Genomic DNA, 19,199 nt, shown 5'->3' on the forward strand with positions numbered 1-19,199 from the left:
ACCCAACCTCCTTCATTCAAAGGGTGAGTAGAGTGTACATCCTGGGACGGAATACCGCTCAGCTACTTTGCACACATAACATGAATGAATTTCAAAGGCATTACAGAGAGGGAAAGAAGCTGGCCTCAAAAGACTGCAGTGCCTGATTCCATTTATAAGACATCTGAAAAAAGCAAAATAATAGGGATAGAAAAACAGATTAGCTGCCAGAGGTTTGGGATGAAGAGAGGGTTTGACCACGAAGAGACAACACACGAGAATATTTTCACATTATTGAACTACCGCATATTCTGATTGTGGCAAGGGTGACATGGACCTAGAACTATATGCACAGATACAGGAAAAAAGAAACCTCTTGGGCCTCCCTGGTGGCACAAGGGGTTAAGACGCAACCTATGAAGCTTCTACAGCCTCTGCTGCACGAGCTCGATCCCCAGGCCGACCAGGCGCAGCAGACCTCTCCTGACTCGCCCACTGCTCCCCTCAGCAGTGTACTTTGGTCAATCTGCCTGTTCTGTTCCCCATTCTGTCTCTGGTGAATCCTCTCACACACACACACCCCCTACCTCTGGCCTATACCCCAGCTCTTGTATGCATAAATAATCTTTTTAAAAAAAAAGAAAAGAAACTTCTTGATTCTGACAGAGGCTATAAGACAGCATCCATTTGTCAAAACTCATCCACCACTTTAAATTGGGGAATTTTATTTTATATAAGTTGTATCTCAATAAAGTTGATTTAGAAACAACAAAATGAAATATAGCAAAATTATCAACAGCTATCCTTGAATGCTAATATATCCCTAATAAATACATTCACCAGTTTTTTTTTCAGCATTCTAAAAAAAAAATTGGCTATGGCATATACTCTTCTTACATGCTTTGATTTCTGAATAAGAGAAAATGATAAGCACACTCGACATTAAGTATATTTCAAACTGTCTGCTCTTGGCCCCTTGTTAACTTCTGTGTTCAATTTTGTGGCAATAAGAACAGCACCAGAAACAATTGGTAGGTTCATTAAAGCCTCCTTTCAAATGTTTTAAGGAAACTGCACATCAAATATTCATTCAAACAAAAGTCTACCCTGCCAGATGCTTACAATAAAGAGAAACCTTATGCTATCACTAAGCTCCCAATAAAATATTTATGGAGGTTGTTTAGAATGCCCACACTATACACTGCCAAAACTCTTAGCAAAAAAAAAAAAAACTCTTAGCAACACTTGAAAGAATATTTGTCCTATTTATAGGTACAGGAGCTTTTAAGAAAAATGAGAGAAAGATAAGTAAGACTTGGGAAGTTCACTATAAACACCACAGGGCCAGATGAACAAAAATGAGTAATGCTAGATACAGGCAGCACCATCTCCCCCAGCCATGCCTGTGTCAGTGTGTGTAGTGCTTGAGAGCGCTTCTCTCATAAAGTTTTCTCTGACTACCACCATAAGGCTGGGCTGGGGCCCCTTCCAGATATCCCCACACACTCTCTACTTTCCTGATTGCCACACTCCCTTGTACAGGAGGGTCACCTGTTTTTCTACCCTCTAAGAGAGCAGGAACATATCTATACTGTACTTTTTGTCTAGAAGAGACATTGCTAAATTAATATGACTGAGTGAAAGGTGGGTAGACACATTTAAGAATTTTTTGGAAAGCAGTGTAACGAAGAGTGGGCCACAGGTTTCTAAGTCAGAGAGATCTGGTTCATGATACTCCACTGTTCTGTTTTTTTTTTTTTCCCCATTCCTTCTAGAATCCCTCCAAGGCCACAAAATGCCATGTGATCTGGCCCCCACCTGCCACTTGAGTCTCACGGTATATCCTGCAGCAACTGCCAAGCTGGTTCAGTCCCATCCTTTCATCTCAAGTCAGGTCACTGCTCAGAGAGGCCCTTCTTACTACCTTTCCCAGAGATCCCACCTTGACCACTTCTGCCAGGTCACTCAAACACAGAACTACTTGTTAGGATTTTTGACAACATGTATTTATCTTCATTTACACATTCAGTATTTACTATCAGGTTTATTATATGAATACAATTTACTTCTGGAGGGCAGGGACATTATCTAGCTGTCGCTGAGCTGCTGGCCTGAGGTTTATCGCTGTACCTGCAAGACAGAAGACAATCAACATCTATCAAATGAATGACGAAAGGAGGGGATGAGTACGGTCCAGACTACTGACTAGCTGGATGACCTTAGTCAAGTCCATTTCCTTATAGGCTACTATTAGGATTAAAAAAATTAGAATGTATAATATTATGCCCGGCACAACATGAAACCTAAAACATACTAATAATCTTCTTTCTCATCTGTACTTTCCTGTTAAGAGACACAAGTTTAAGGGGAAAAAATACGAGTTGGAAAAACTGAAACCAGCTTCCCATACCATGGGAATAAATACCCCCCAATATAAAACCCACCAAATATGACTTGGAAACTTAATGCTCAAAAGTAAGCATGGGAATCATGTGGGAAACATCCCCACATGATTATTGGTGTTGATCTCCGAAGATGGAGAGGGGCCCCAGCTCAGCAGCGGGGCAGATTCTGAAGGAGCTTGCTACTCAGCCATTCTGGCTTCCTCACTGCCCCTACAATTGGCATAGTCGGCAGGATGATCCATGCAGACAGGTATGGAGCCCTCCAAAGACCTGGAGGGACTGAGGAGTAGCAGACCAAAAGCCTGTGACGGTGCTGGAGGCGTCATGGTGGCACAGGAGGTGGACAAGGTCCGGGAGCTACGGAACAAGATCTCGTGTGAAGGAGACGGCCCAAGAGGACCAGCCAACGGCCCCTGAGGCAGCAGAATCGTCGGGGAAGAGAGGACCACGATTCAGAGCTTGCCAGTGCTGATGTAGGGAGAAGCCTGATGGACTTGGGCTGATGGACTTGGACTGATGAACTTGGACTGACAATCCCACCAGAAGGCAGAGGAACTTTGGCAAGTTAATGTTGTTTTGGGACCCTGGGGGAAGATTATACACCCCCAGAGATGGGAATCTGGGGGTGGCCAGTGGGCCTTGGTGGCCAAAAGCAGCTGGTGTATTGCCCAGCAGCTAAGCAGAAGAGAAAAGCCAACTGAGAAGGCAAAAGCTGGTACTGATGCTAAGTTTGGGAAGCCCTGAGTGGCTGTTAAGCATTAAGCAAGCTAAGGCCAGTGAGTCTCGTAAAATCACCCGTGGGTGATTCCCTGCTCGTTGTCGAGTGAGGGTGAGGAGCTGAGGAACCCATCCTTGGGGGACGGGTGGGGAACACGGCTTGGGGTGGAGCCTAAGCCAAAGAGGGGACCCAAGAGAGGCCGCATGTGCAGTTTGGATCCCCGACCCATGTGCTTGTGCAGTGGGTTGGCCTGAGTGCAGGGGTCTGCGTGTCGCACTGGTGGTTATGAAAGCTGAGTATTGGAGCGACAGCAGACAGAAACACTGAGGGATGGCAATTACCCCAACAGTATAGAATCGCCAATCCCAGAGTGAGTGGGGGTGGATGCGGTGTGTGGCTTGTAGACAAGACTGCAGCCAGAGAAGGCCAGGAAGCCTGACGGCTCCTGGTGTGTTCTAGTAGATGCCGTGAGTGGTTCCCCTCTCTCGTATGAGCAGTGCCTTCAGCAGCAGATTTGGTGGCTCATCTGCTAGTGCCAATAATTGTCTTTTGCCGCTAGGTTGGTGCCCTGCCTGGAATTATTTGTGTTCTGTTGTATTTTACATATTTTGTTGTTCTATTGTGATGTATATTATTTGTTTTTGTGGGCCATGGCTGCAGTTTTCTATTGCCAAGAGAAACATATGTAACTTATACAGACAATATGGCAGAAAACTCTGAGGGGGTGGACTGTAGGGTAAGGTAAAAAGTATCAGGCTTTTCTGCCCTCCCGCCATCAGGATAGATGATGGAACCCTGCAGTCCTGAATGCATGCCTGATGGCAGGCACCTGGAATAGGGTATGGGCATATGTAGATGGGATTCACTTGGGCTAAGACTGGGCTTTTAAGGGTGGCAGCACAGGGACGCCAGCAGGAGCAGAGAAGCCGAGAGAGAAGCAGAAGCTGAGAGAAGAAGAGAAGCAGAGAGAACGCCAGAGAGCCCAGATAGAGTGAGGATTTGCTGGGGGCTGAGAGGACTGCCAGCCTCCCGGCCCTCCAGCACCCCTGCCTGCCATGTGCTTGGTAAATCTAAATAAAAACCTGCAAAAGCCACTGAGGACTCTGACTCCTCCTTTATCCAGTCTGCTGGATCAGAAAACCTGCACTGTGTCCCTTCCTGCCATTACACTCACACTCCCTGACTTAAGCGTCACCTAGCCTAGCACACCATTAAAAAGGGAAGAGAAACAAAACCCAACAACATAAAGAAAGAATCAGGGCAATTCCAACCAGGCGTGCCCCAACCGAAATAGAAGAGAGGTATCCAGCACGCAATCAGTTTCCGTGGCGTGCAAGAAGGGCTTCCAAAATCAAAGATCACCGCTGGATGAGAGGCAGAAGCCCTGGGTTCAGCAGAAATGGACTGAATTCTCCAGGCTGCCACTCGTGAGCTGGGTGATCTTAGGGAAATTATTTAATTAATACCTTTGAGCCACGGTCAGCTCATCTACAAAATGAGAATAAAACTCAGTTACTTCACAGGGCTGCTGTGACAACTAAATGAGCTAAAGCACCTGGCAGAGCCTAGCATTGAATGAGCAGTAAACACAGGATAATTGTCAAAAAGAATCTAATTCTCACTCAAACTCCTAACAAACAGATCTCTGGACACCATCATTTTTTAATCTTCAACAAGAACCAATTAGGACATTCAAAAACTGTTACGTCACTGTACGGTAAGGAAAAAGTATCAGGCTGTTCTGCCCTCTCGCCATTAGGATAGATGAGGGAACCCTGTGGTCCTGAATGCATGCCTGATGGCGGGCTCCTGAAGTGGGTACACCTGGGCTAAGAGACTGACTTTATAAGGGCGGTGTCGCGGGGACACCAGCAGAAGCCAAGAACAAACGGAAGCCAATAGAAGAAGAAGAGAAGCAGAGAGAACGCCAGAGAGAACCCAGATGGAGTGAGGATTTGCTGGGGGCTGGGAGGACTGCCAGCCTCCCGGCCCCCCAGCACCCTTGCCTGCCATGTGCCTGGCAAATCTAAATAAAAGACCGGCAAAAGCCACTGAGGGCTCTAAGACTCTGACTCCTCCTTTACCCAGTCTGCCGGATCAGAAAACCTGCCCTGTGTCATTCCTGCCCCTACAGTCACTCACCTAAATATCACAAAAAAACATGAAATTTTACTGCCCAAAGTTCACCTCTGGTAAACAAGACTGCATGTAAGATAACTGCCAGCAGCAGCTAAGGCAGGTCAGTAAAATGAGGAAACTCAGGAATTCATCTGACTCCAATACCCTCCTGGGTGTTCTCAGATCAGATACTCTACAGTATCTATGTTGTCACACACATTGTACTTGAAAGCTCTGACATCCAGAAATCACATTTCTAGGAATTTCCCCTAAAAAAATAATCACATAACTGTAAAAAGATACATGCACAAGAACATTCACTACAGTTCCATAATAGTGAAAACTCAGAAGAAACCTGCAACAGATCCACAGGGAAAGATTATATAAATTATAGTTCAGTCCATCCCTTTTAATACAAGTGTTTATGAACATTGGATGTCATTAATAACGCTCTCCATCAGTATCAAAGGAGACCTGTGTCTTGCTAGATCTGAGGTAATCGACCCTAGTGTTCAGATATCTGTCGTCTGAGACTAGAATGAAAAAAAGCATGAGTTTCCCCTTTAAATCAAAAGTATTCCAGTCCACTCTTCAATATGGATGCTGACTTTAAAAAGCCTTCATGCCAAGAGTATTTCCTATAAGCATCCCACAGAAAGTTTAGACGACCTCTACATAGAGATCATGCATTTGGCTCAGCCAAATGAAAAATTTCAGTGACTGAGAGGGAGTCATAGAGAACAGTGTGGTCATTTCAATTTCAACTGCAGAATTTGCTCTTGAAAATGCTACAATAAAAAATATTAACACCATAAAAACCTAATAGCTGCCCAAGGACCAAAGCCATAAAGTAAAAACATAAATCCTAGAACATATTGGCACAGAAGGCTCTCTCTTGCCCTCAAGAAGAACAGCATTCAGGTCATCAACTTGTCTGAGCAAGGGAAATTTGAATCATGAGGCAGAGTAGAATAAATAACAATAATAAATGTAACACCAAGAGGAAGCCTAGGTCACACACACAATGAACTTTGTTTTATATATATGCACTCATTTAGCCCTTAAAATAGCTCTAGGACATACAAACTATAATGCCCAATTTAAAGACCAAGTAAGCAGAGAGTTAAGAGACTGGCCCAAGGTCACCCAGCAGAAGTGGACGAGCACTGGTCTGGCTCCGCGGTCCACAGGCAGCACAGATGGCCTCTGAGAACCACTTTGCCATGCCACGTGCCAGGGCCTCAGACTTGCTACATGTAATAAAGGTTCAGTTCTGAGACTCCTGCCAACTCAAGAGGCAGACGATAAAATGTGAAACCAAAATTATAAGATTCCGTTACCTTTTTCCATCTAGAAATAAAACTCAAACCCGTGCCCTTCAAAAATCGCCAGTCTGTATTTTGCAGAGATAGCTGCCTTAATATGAAAGTCATGCACATGAAGAGCGTGGTACTTCCAGTGCCCAGCTCGGAGTGAGGGTTCAATCAACAGTAACTATTATTACTCTTTTGATAAAACAGGTACAACCATTGAATAATAGAGCACATTTTAATTATACACAATGAGGAATAATCAAATCTCATTCGCTTGAGGCCCCAGACCCCACAGCATAGACCGCGTCGTACAGTTGAAATTATAACAACTCAAAGCTCAGAAATTACTTGTTTCCATTAGAGATCTGACAAGTCATTTCTTCAATTGGTCACTGGTGATTTGCAGATAACTATTAGCAGTAATGAGTATTCTAAATTAAATCCAGAGACAGCACCGCTCCGTTCTGTAAAGACAACTGGGGAGAGAGAAACATAATTGCAGCCTGTCCTTCTCCTGTGTCTTCCATCTTCTCCCTGATAAATATCTCCTGTGTCTTGCAGAGTATGGATTTCATTTGGTTACAAATGAAGAAGGGTCTAATTCTTCCCATGATAAATGAGAGTGCTGAACAGGTAACTTGTTAAGGAGAATTGGAATTGGGAAAATAACCTTATTTTCCTGTTACTTGACAACAGCTCCCCTCCCCTAACAAATGAGAGACACAATGCTGGGAGACACGAAGCATCAAAGCCACATCTATCAGCACGCAGTCCTTTCTCAGACAATCCGTCGCAGCCCTGGGTACAGGCTACGCATGTGTCACTCAGCTGCCGCAAAGACGAAGCCCACAGCGTGAAAGCACAACACGGTGGAACCAACACTGGCTTTGGGGTCATGAAAACGCCCGATTCAAATCCCAGCTCTGCCTCTTAAGCATCACATGACCACAAGGGAGTCGTCTCCTAGTCTTCAGACACCTTATCTGTAAAATGAGGATGATACAAATACCCCAAAGAGTTGTAGCAAGGATATTAAATAGGAAACATAAATAATGTTACATTACATGAAAGCCCTTTGAAAAATGTTGGCTCCCCTCAACCGTGCAATATAATATCCTCACATTTGAGATGCCAAAAATACATGAAAATTAGAAACTGCTGGTCCTGTCAGAAGCCGCCAATGGCCTACATACAAAAAGGCCACATGTAGGTACAGAGAGAGCCCAAAGACCCCACGTTCCTCCCAACACTGGTATCATCCAGCTTCAAAGCTTCCCAAGAAACGCCACTCTGGTAGCTCCACTTACATTTTCAAAGTCCTTCATGTTCCGCGCTCTGGTGGGAGACACTGTATCTTCTGACACGCTTGGGAGCGCTGTAAAACCATGAAAGAGACACAGGGAAATGTCATGTATGCAGTGCCCAGCACTCCTCTTAAGGAAGGGAGCCCAGAGAAGAAAAACAGATGAACAGCTTCCAGAGCACACTCTGCTGGTACAGTCTGCTATGATTTACTAACTAAAATCTAGGGAACGCTGTAAACCATCACATCTCAAATATTTACAGATTACTTAAACTGGCCCCAACGTAACAATGCCTGTCAGAGGGTAGACTCAAAATTGAGCTGGGCATGAAGCAAAGCAGAACTGCCCTGATACGGACTTCCCTTCTGCCTGTCATAAAATTATTTTGCTGAACAGGATGTCATGTCTATGTCCACAATTAAACAAAGCATGTCTCAACGACTTGACAGCAGGGGCTGGCAAACTTTGTCTTTAAACATCAGACAATAAATATTTTAGGCATTGTGGGCCATACCCAAAGCCGAAAATCTGTCACAATTGCTCAGCTTTGGTGTTACAGCACAAAAACAGCCCCAGTTAATTTATAAACAGATCAAGAAGCTGTGTTCCAATGAAAGGTTATTTTCAAAAGCAGGCTCTGGGTCGGAAATTGCCGATCCCCGCTGTACAGTAATTATAGCCTTTGTCAGTACCCAAATCTTTCCATGGAGTCTTTATTCCACAAACATTTATCATACCCCTACCCTGTGCCAAGCACCACGCTAGGTGCTGGGGAGACATGGCTAGAGAGACACAGACCCCGCACCTGAGATGTTCCCAAGCTAGTGGGCAAGAGATACAAACAAACAGCTGTGGGAATGTACTGGGAAGGAATGAATTCATTGCATGGGAAGTTTCTTCTTTTGCCTCCTCCTCTGCCTGCTGCCTGCCTGCTGCCTCGTTAGGCTCAGCTCAGAGCTCCCTGCCACCTTTGGCTTTCTCCAGCTGACGTAGGTAGATACGTGCTAAGGGCCTACGTGCTAAGGGCCTACTCTCAGCTGGGCAGCACTCTGGATGTGGCTACATCAGGAAACAAAACTACAAATGGAGCTGATAATCTGGAAAGAGGAAACAGACAATAAACAAAGTAAGTGGGCAATGACATTGTGTGTGAACAGGTCAGAAATACTATGGAGAAAAATTAAGTGCTTAAGGATAGGAAATTCAAAGGGTAGGGTGAGGATTGCAAATTTTAAAAAGGTGGTTAAATTAGAGAAGATCTCACTGAGAAAGTGATATCTGGACAGACCTGACAAGAAAGATCAAAGAGAAAAGGCAAGAGCATGCCTAATGGATGTGAGGAACCAGACAAGAGAGTAAAAGATTGGAGAGCAATAAACAAAGGGGACAGCGGGAGAGGAGGTGACAAGGTGTGGGGGACAAACTAGATATGTCCTTGCGGGCTCTTCTCAGGGCTCCGAGGAGCCACAGAATTCTAAGCTGAGATGTAACATGACTGGACTTAGGTTTCCACAGGCCCCCGCTGGTGGCCTTACTGAGACCAGTCACTTGGTGAGAAAGACATTTAGAACCAAGGAGACCAGTTACAGAATCTGAGATAATCCAGGCCAGAGACCACGGTGGCAAGAATATAAGCAGGTAAGAACTGATCTGATTCTGGGTATTTTTAAAGCAGTTGAAGTAAAGTGGAGAAAGCCAAAGGTGGCAGGGAGCTCTGAGCTGGGCCTGACAAGGCAGCAGGCAGGCAGCAGGCAAAAGAAGGCAAAAGAAGAAACTTCCCACACAGAGGCCCAGAGGTTGGAGCAGGCATGGTGTTCAGAAATCACCCACCAGAAAAGGGGCCCGGGAGCTGGGCTGGGCAGCCTATGAAGAGTGCCAGATGCCAGATGAAAGGCACAAAGGTTTGTTTCCCTCAAGTGGGCCATGCCCAGCCCCCTGTGGGTGTGTCTCTATGAAGGGTCCACTCATTATTCAAGTACCAGCTCCAACATCAATCCTCGGGGGGGTACTCTTGTCTGCCCCACGTTGTCCCACCAGGCCAGGGTCATCTCTTTTCCCCACTCAGGGGACCTTATACTTCTTCACTCATTACATTCATCACATGAATTCGTCACAGTAATTCCTGTCTCTCCTCGGCTTGGCGGAACCTGGCTCAAAGCTATGTGCCAGCGCCCAGGCCCAGCCTCGCTGGAAGCACGTGCACTCTGGGCTGAGTGAAGGAACAGAGCTATCATTTTGCTGCTTCTCACTGCTTGTAGGAAGGCAGAACAGAAACCGGGATCCTTGGGTTTTATATTAAAAGTTAACATGCTCTGAAGGAAATCCTCAGGGTAAACTATTAAAGTGTTCAGAAATAAACCTTGTGACACTTCCGTTGTCAGTTCGAAAAACTTCCTTTTATTTGTATCTTATCACTTTGGAGAAGAGGGAAATACACAAGTCAAAATATCTCTTATAATATTTCAACAAGGCAAGTTATTAGCACTTCCCACAGATACTCATGATAGCATTCCCTTTCATCAGTAACAAAAATTGTGAAGAATGTTTAGTGAGACCCAAACTGCAAAACAGAAAGTCTCCTCACAATCCAGCTGGAACACAACAGACAGTTTATTTACTCCATGCTGTCTCCTGTGGCCTAACCAGCTATTTGTCTCCAAAGGGCAGACCCGTGTAGGAATGCTGGGCCTCCGCCGGCAAGTGGAATCCAGCAGCCTGCCAGGAAGACCTTGGCAACTGAAGTGCAGACAGCAGCTTCCTTGGGCCGCCAGCCACTCAGCAGCAGAGACCAACAGACCCTGTGGCTGACCAATTCTATACCGTGCCATCATGCTGTCCTGCAGTTCAGCAAACACTGACTGAGTCCCCCTAAGACAGGTAGCAAGAAACCAAACTCATGAAATGAGAACTAAAGGACAGATTCCTCTAGTCCCATGTTTATGAGAGCAAAGCAATACGTAAAACACAGAACGTCTACTATAAGCACGAGGCCTGGATGGGATCCGGGTCCCAGAGTCACCAGAGCCCAGTCCCAGGGTGAGAGCCACAAAGTCCCCACAGTCTAGTATCTGCTTCCCTTGTTCTGATTCAAGAGAATACCCAGCTTGGTGCACTTACCACCATTTCCCAAACCAGCAATGGAGCCAGCACCATCCAGGTTATCTGGTAAATTGGGAACAAGGCCACTAGGAGAGAACACAAGTGATAGAGCTGAGTTAGTATTTGAACTCAGGCTGCTAAACTGCCTAGGCCACACACAACAAGTACCAGGCCACAGCCCAGAAGGGACACAGCTGAGTCACCTAGGAGATGAGCAGCAGGGATACTAGAAGTCAGACTTTGGGGCTGAATTCCAGCTGTAGCTCTAATAGCTGAGTGACCTTGAGCAAGATCATTCATTCATTCATTTATTCATTCATTCATACATCAAGTGCTCTATGTGCCAAAGATAGGCCAGGTGCAGACCACTGTGCCAAATACGAGCTGCTTATGTTTCTGAATCTTACTTGCTTACATGAAGATAGCTTCTGCTACAGAAGGACCTGTAAGATCAAATGAATTAATAAACACATAGCATATAGTGAGTGCACATAAAAACTCAGCATATAGTAAGTGCTCAATAAATGGTGCTATTGTTGTTTCTATCATTATTATCATTACTTTATCTGTCATAAAAATTAAGCTTCTGAAAATCAGGCACCAATTCAGATGCTTCAAGAATGTCAAACAACAACATGGATGGAACTGGAGGGGATAATGCTAAGTGAAGTAAGTCACAAGGAGAAAGACAAATATCAGATGTTATCATTCAAATGTGTAATGCAGAGAAACTAAACAAAGGAACAGACAAATCTAAACCAAAGTAAACCCTAGAAATCTGAAGAAATGAAGCAAGCGGAGGAGGAAGGGAAGGGTAGGAGAACATTCGGGGGAGGATTATGAGTGAACTACAGTGGAGGTTTTTGGGTGTTTCAGTGGTGAGTGTGGTAACAAATCTGAAGAAGTGTGAATCCCCACACTTCCCACTCAGTGTTGTAACCATTATTACCTCAATAAAAGTAATACAACTTAATAAATAAAAAGAATGTCAAACAAAAATTAAGAATTGACTACTAGAGAAGTTTTCCAGGTTTAATTACAAAAACAGGTCCAATGAGGATCTGGAGACACTGACAGAGCTAAATAAGAAACAGGAAGTGTGGTCTGACATAAAAGACCCTACCCTGGATTCTATTCTAAGTTCTGCTACACAACTCTCTAAATCTTGCTTTCTTCATTTATAAAAGGGGAATAGCAGCTACTTCATAAAGTAATTGTCAGTTAAACAAGATACTACGTGCCCAGCAAGGAACCTGGCATACTCTGAGTATTCCATAAAGGGGAGCTAGGAGTTGATGGAAGCTCAGCTTGACTTCTCAGCAGTTGCTCTTTCTATACCTCTAAATCCAAATCCATTCTTATAACCAGCCTTGGAGTTGGACTGGACCTTCAAGATCAGGACCAAGCAAAAAACTGGATGTCGTAAAATTCCAATGTCAGGTGAATGATATTATAAAATGTGTCTGTTATTAAAAAAAAAAAAAAAACTTAAGGAGAAAACTTAAGGAAATGTGCTCTAAATTACAAAAAAAAAAAAAAAATACATACATACACACACACACACACACAGTATAATCACAACAAACGCACACTGAGGGAGGCAGGCCTCCAAGCTCTGGATGGGACTGGACAGGACAGGAGCCTCCCATCTAACCTTCATCACTGCTCTTCTGTGATAGGGGGCAGTTTTTAAATGCTGCCATTTTTTAAAAAAGGAAAGAGACACCCAGAAAAATTAAAAAGCTGAAAAACCCAAACTGACCTGATTTCAAACTCTATACTATACCTCCCGACATCCCTAGTACCTTCCTCAGCCCCCTGGAGGCTGCTGCAGACTTCTGTGGAGTAAGGAACCAACGCTCCCCTGAGCTTCACCACCTTATCTTGTCTCGCTGTCCCTCCATCCAAAAGGAGTCACAGGTTTCTGGGCCTATTTACAGTGGCAACTATGGTCTGTTCACACACCTCAAGACCGACCGAGGTAGAAGCTCTTTAGCAGTGAAGTGCTCCCAGAGGCACGATAGGCCCGGACAGCACACTCAGAAACAATCACACGAGCACTCGCCATTCTGACTATCTTTCAACAAGTTTTTCAGTCTATATTATTTATTCTTAATTAGAGAAGAAATATGTAAATACAAAAAATGCAGGTACACCTAAAGCTCTCCTTGACTGCTCCTCACTGTCATCCTAGTTCCCTACTAAGAAATAACCACTGTTGTCAGCAAGACAAGTATCCTTCCAGACCTTTCTCTACGCATTTATAACTGGCCCTTGAACAATGCAGAGGGTAGGGGCCTCCAATCCCTTGCAGTTGAAAATCCACATGTAACTGCTGACTACCCCCCAAAAAACTTACAAATTAGTACTAATTTCCTGTTGTTGACAGGAAGCCTCAAGGACAACATGGTGAATTAACACATATCTTATATGTGAAATATAAAGTGTAGTCTTGTAATATGCAGAGAATAGAAAATGTTATTAAGAAAATCGTAAGAAAAAATACATTTATTGTATTGAACTATATGAATCCTGCCAGTTTACATGATCTGTTTACAAGAAAACCTGAGAACAAGTGGACTGGGCAGTTCAAAGGCGTGTTGTTCAACGTCAACTGTACATACACAGAGAATAGTTTCACTTGTGGCTTCAAATTAAAACAAATGCAATTAAATTGTATCATCCTATGGCACCTTCTCTTAATATGTCCTGAAGATGTTTTTCAGCAGTCCTGATAGATTTACTGCACTGCTTTGGACTCCTACAAAGCAGTCTATAGTGGCATTTTTTAAACTTTACTGTCCACCATCACAGAAGGAAATATAATACCCTTAATTCTTGAAATGTTTTCTAGGCTGTTCTATTCCATTTTTGCTTTAATTCTGGTGGCAACCTACTGTATAGAACTTCATGAGCAGCCAAGGGGGTCACAGTCTGAAAGACACTTTTGGAAGGCTGTGTATATACCCAACCCCCTGGTGGGATTCAGTGTTTTCCAAGTTGCTCCTTTTACAAATAAGGCTGTATGGATGTCTTCTAGAGGTGTCCTCATGTACATGCGTGAGGATTTCTATAGGACAGATAACAAAAAGTGAAATTGCTGGGTTAAAACATTCCTGTTTTTTTATGGACAAAACACACACTATGGCTAATAAGCACAAGAGAGCAGGTTCAACATTGTCAATCATTAAAATGCTGTCAACCCCACAATGAGATACTGAGCCAGGCCTGCAAGGACAGCAGGAGGCAAATAGGCAGGGAGTGTTAGTCAGAGAGACAGATGCCCCTACACTGCTGGCGAGGGTGTGAAAAGGTGCAGCCCCCTCGGGATGGAGGTGGGCAAGTCTTCAAATGTTAAACAGAGTTCCCACACAATCCACACAGAAACCTGGACACAAATGAATGGTCACAGCAACATTATTTATAATGTTACCAACCAATGAGTGAATAAACATATGGCACATGTGGGAAGGACGCACTGATGTACAGATACATGCTACAACATAAGAACTGCACAAAACACATAGTGTACCATCCTGTTTACATACAAAGTTCAGAGCAGGCAAATCGATAGGCAAAAAGTGGTTTCTGGGACTGAGTTGGAGGAGGGATGAGGAATGGGGAATGTTATGGACTGAATGCCGTGTCTCACCCCAAAATCCATTTTTGAAATCCTTCCCTGCCTATGTGATGGCAATAAGAGGTGAGGCCTTTAGGAGATAATTAGGATTAGATTAATTGGAGGTCATGAGAACAAAGACCTGCACGTGGGTTTTAGTGGCCTTACAAGAGCCACCAGAGTTGGCTTCCTCTCTGCTCTCCACCATGTGGGTTCCAGTGAGAAGCTGGCAGTCTGCAGCCAGAAGTCCTCACCAGAACCCAACCATGCTGGCACCTGAGTCTGGGATTTCCACTCTTGGAACTGTGAGAAAGAAGTTTCTGTTGTCTACAAATCACCTAAGGCACTTTCATTACAGCTGCTTAAACCAAGACAGGGAGTGACTGCTAACAGGCACAGGGTTTCTTTCTTGGATGATGCAAATGTTCTAAGATGAGATTATACTGAAGGTTGCACAACTCTGTAAATATACTGAAAAATCCTCATAGTCTATGCTAAATGGGTAAACTTAATGGCATGTGATATTTCAGTAAAGCTGTTAACACACACACAGCCACATTTTAAATGTTAACAGATCATGCCAAATGGTGTTTGAGAAAGACTGTACCACTTGACAGTCCTCGTGTGTTCTTTTTCAAACTGCATTTCACTACGAAACATGGGGGAGTTTTCAGAGATTGAGCAAAATTGATTAGTTCAACAAGTATCTATTGAGTCTCTACTGTGCACTAGACATGGTTCTCAGTGCTCAATACACAATGGGGAGCAAGCCAGATGCACTTGTTCCCTGGACTCACTGAGCTTATGCTCCTCAAAATACACCATTGGGGTGAAGCTGATGCCTGGGCATGAAAGCAAAGGGATGGACCCAGGGCTGTGAGCACAGAGCACTTTGTCCTGGAAACAGTGCAACATGGTAATATTATCACAAAAATAGCCAATACTAAATGACCTTCCTGGCAGGTGCCAGGCACTTTCTACACGCAAGCCTGCTTTATCCACACAGCCACTCTTTAAGAGAAACTGAGGTTCAAAAGGGTTAAATGAATTGTGCAAGCAACACAGCTAGAAACTGCTGAAGCAGGATTCAGACCCAGCCATCCTGAGTATAAAGGCCAGGCTCTTTGGACACTACAGGCAGGACATAATAAAGGGCTTATGCCGGTTTGGCCGCAGTGAGATCCCTGGAGCTGGGTGCTGGGTCTAAATCTCACAGGGCTACAGCTCCTTGGGGCACCCCCAGGTTCGGAGAGAATGACACAAAAGTCTCAGGACAAACTAGACTCCAGTTTAGTCTTTAAAACAAAGGCTTGGGAATTATTCAGCACAAGGTAAAATATGGAAATACTGTGTTTAAAATACGTATTATTAAAATTAATTTCACCTGCTTCCTTTTACTTTTTAATGTGGCTACCAGAAAATCTGAAATGGCATAGAAGGCTCACAATGCACTGTATCAGACAGTGCTAGTCAGTGAAACTCCCTCCGGTAAGTAGGGGCTGCGAAAAGGTCCGTGATGGGTGGGGTTGGCTAGAAGAGTACATAAGACCCAAGTGGGGAGAGGAGGGGCTTACCACTAAGACCTGAAAAATAACAGCCCTTAAGTTAATTCGGAAGGGCAGCCCCGGGAGCAGGCAGGGCAAGTGCTCAAGCACGGCAGTAAAAACAGGGCCAGGCCATTCACCATAAAGAGTTTAGAAGCCGACACAGAGTGAAGGGCTGTGGAGGTTCAGGATGAGAGAGAGGGAGGCCACAGGAGGCCAGTGAGGTAGACAGAGCCAGATCCTGAAGCACCTGGGAAGCCATATTAAAGAACTTCGCCCTAAGGGTGGTGAGAAGCCAGGGAGGGTCAGGAGCAGTTTAAGAGATCAGTTACCAGCATGAATGCACATGTGGGTCCCACAAAGGCAGGCAGAGGGGGACAGGAGAATATCTGCTGATCTGTTGGGTTGCTACCCTGGGTCAGAAACTGGGTTAAACCCTTTTAGACATTCCCATTTTACAGAGGATGGAAAGTGAAGCTAACAGAAGGCAAGAGATGCCAAGGTCACAGGACCGTGAAGAGGCAGGATTGGAATTGAAATCCAGCTAAATCTGGGTCCCAATGCCTAAGTGACTAGCAAACTGGCATTGAGATGAGAAAAGCTGCCTCAGAATTAATAATGCGCTGTGCCTTAACAGCAATAGAAGCTTTGCTCCACATGCAGCAACTGTGTCGATCAGATTTACATCTAAAAGTGGCCTTAAAGCTATAGTATTAAAGGACTAATAGAGGTGTGAAGGAAATTAGGGCAATCCAGGGGAAAAGTCACACCCCGAAATCTTGGAGCAGTGGTAGTCAATTAAAGTTCACAGTGATGACAAACTATCAAAGGACCCAAGTAGGATGGAACTGCAAAGAGCCTTCTCTGTGCCCCGTAATTACTAGGTTCTCAATAAACAGGGTAACCATTTGTCCAAGTTTGACAAAGGTAGGACCTGGTTATGCCTGCTGTCGAGGCATAAATATTAATTGTGCCCATTTCACTCTGAAAAGCACACCAGATTGCATAATAAATAACATGGTCACCTTTCCAATTAGTCTGTGGACCAAAAAAAGCATCTTATCTTGAGCAGAGCAGAATAAACCCTAGATTCCTAGTCAGGGTTCTCCTCAAGTCCTCTACCCACTCTCCAACCAAGAAGCCAGGGCAGCCATGGGCCCCTGCCCTAGAGTACGCCAGGAGGGCTCTGCCAGCCTTCTTACCTGGAGAAGCATCTAGCCCCATGAACAATGTGGACCCCACCACCTCTTGGGACAGGTTCCTTGGGAGGCTTCACTCAGTCGCTACTCCCCAATTTGTACTGAAGATGGTGGTGGTTGGAGATGATGATGAAACACAATCATTTTTAAGCACAGATTACATGCCACCCACTATGTCTGCCAAACAAATTGCTGGGTAAGCAGATCCACTTTTAATACTCACCCCAACTCTGTTGGGTGGATTAGTGCTTAGCCCCATGCTACAAATGGGAATGGCAGGTTAAGACTCTTTACCAAGGTCACACAGTTAGTTTAAAGGGCTGGATTTGAAGCCAATTCTGCTCAACTCCAGCCAAGGTTCTGAACCATATAGCACTTGATTGCCAGAGTATTGGTGGCCACTATGTGAACACACAAGTACAGTCTGGACAGACCAATTACACTCTCCGTAATGAAAGAAACTCCCAAAGCAGAATGAACCATCAAATGCCCTCAAGGTCCCTAAACCCTCGCCCAGTCCCCACCAATGGCACACTCCAAAAGGACCCCTAGTTGCGCTCTTTCAGAAGACCCCCCTGCCTGCCCCTCACACACTCTTCAAAATATGTCCAGGAATACTAGAATCGGGTGTAGTGCAGATTGGAACCCCCGGATTTCCACACTCAGTATCTGCAGATGGGTCCCCAGAGACAACCACCCCCAAACCCACCCGACACACTGCTCTCTGGAACTCCTCAAATCCTCAAGAGCAAACCCCAAGTCTCCGGTGGCGGGAACCCCGCATTAGCGGGAATCCCGGGCCGGTTACCGCGAACCCCAAGTCCCGGGCCGCACCTGCAGCTGAGAGTTCCCGGGAGGGTGACGTCCTCTTCCAACACCGAGTCCATCGTGGACATAAAGGAGATGGTGGCGTTAGTGTCTGTGTCCGCGGCGCCAGTGGTTCCCCAGCTGTCGCGACCCACCCGGATCGCCAGGTCCCCGCCCCCTCCAACCCTGCTCTTGTTCGGACTCAGGCGGCGCCGCTGGAATTCAAACCACAACCGCCGCCATCTTTCCCGGCGCTTCTTCCTACGGAATCGAGGCGGGGTCACCAAGGCGCGCGCGGCGAAGCCGAAAAGACTGGGCAAGAGACCCGGCGGGGAATCGCGCGCGGGCGCCATCTTAACTAAGGGCAGAGCATCTGCCCTGGACCAGCGAGATTAAAGAATGAGAAGCGTGGTGCCATTTTTTATGAGGGCACTCAGGCCGAGGCGAGGGAATGTGCCATCTTTGTTGAGGGCGACACCCGGGCTCGGTCAGTTAATTTCAGCGGGAGATGGAAATCCAAACCCTCAACAGCTTCAGAGTTCCTAACGTGGAGTGTGCTTTTCTGCAATAATGACCCCAACCTTACTGTCTGTGCATTCAAAAGCCACCCTCCTTGACTTGAAACTCAGATAATGTGGGTACTGGCTCACTAAAAAAAAAAAAAAAAAATCCTTTCTGTGAAATCCCAGCTCGGAGAGTAATTGGCACACTTAGCTTCAAGCAAACAAACATCTCTATAAACCAAGAGGTCAGCAACCTTCTTTCCCCAATCCCCTCAATCCCAGTGATCCTTAATTACCTTTAGGACTCAAACACATCTTGAAACCAGGGCCTTCCACCCCAAGACTACCATGAATTCTGTGAAGGTCAGTGTGGGTAAGGGGTGGGCTTTTCCCCTTTGTATCTGGAGCAGTTTCCTAAATGGACCAATCAGGATCAAACTAAATAGACTATCAGAGTCGAGCTAAATGGACCAATCAGGTTTGAGCTAAATGGACCAATTAGGTTCAAGCACTCCAGCTGTGACTCAACCTTTAATTAATTTTGGAGTGAAAACAGAAAGCAAGGTAATTGGTGGTAAATGGTCCCATCAG

At 45.1% G+C, this 19,199-nt stretch overlaps 1 protein-coding gene across 4 annotated transcripts in view; it reads right to left on the reverse strand.

Moving 5' to 3' along the window:
- Window positions 1-18,416, reverse strand: part of CDK5RAP2 (CDK5 regulatory subunit associated protein 2) — a 170,673-nt gene extending 152,257 nt beyond the window's left edge. For 2 of the 4 annotated variants that reach the window (XM_054689307.1, XM_037492734.2), the window contains exons 1-3: window positions 18,133-18,385; window positions 10,955-11,022; window positions 7,841-7,908 (exon numbers count right to left, since the gene is read on the reverse strand). In XM_054689307.1, coding sequence (XP_054545282.1) covers window positions 7,841-7,908; window positions 10,955-11,022; window positions 18,133-18,194 — 198 coding nt within the window. In that variant the 5' untranslated portion in view covers window positions 18,195-18,385. Of the gene's footprint in view, window positions 1-7,840; window positions 7,909-10,954; window positions 11,023-18,132 lie in introns of those variants that run through there. The other 2 variants (XM_037492736.2, XM_054689308.1) reach the window with 2 other exon arrangements.
- Window positions 18,417-19,199: the final 783 nt, after the last annotated feature.

Source organism: Talpa occidentalis, unplaced genomic scaffold, assembly GCF_014898055.3.
Source record: "Talpa occidentalis isolate TD23 unplaced genomic scaffold, MPIMG_talOcc4v2.1 talOcc4.7, whole genome shotgun sequence".
Lineage (NCBI taxonomy): Eukaryota > Metazoa > Chordata > Mammalia > Eulipotyphla > Talpidae > Talpa > Talpa occidentalis.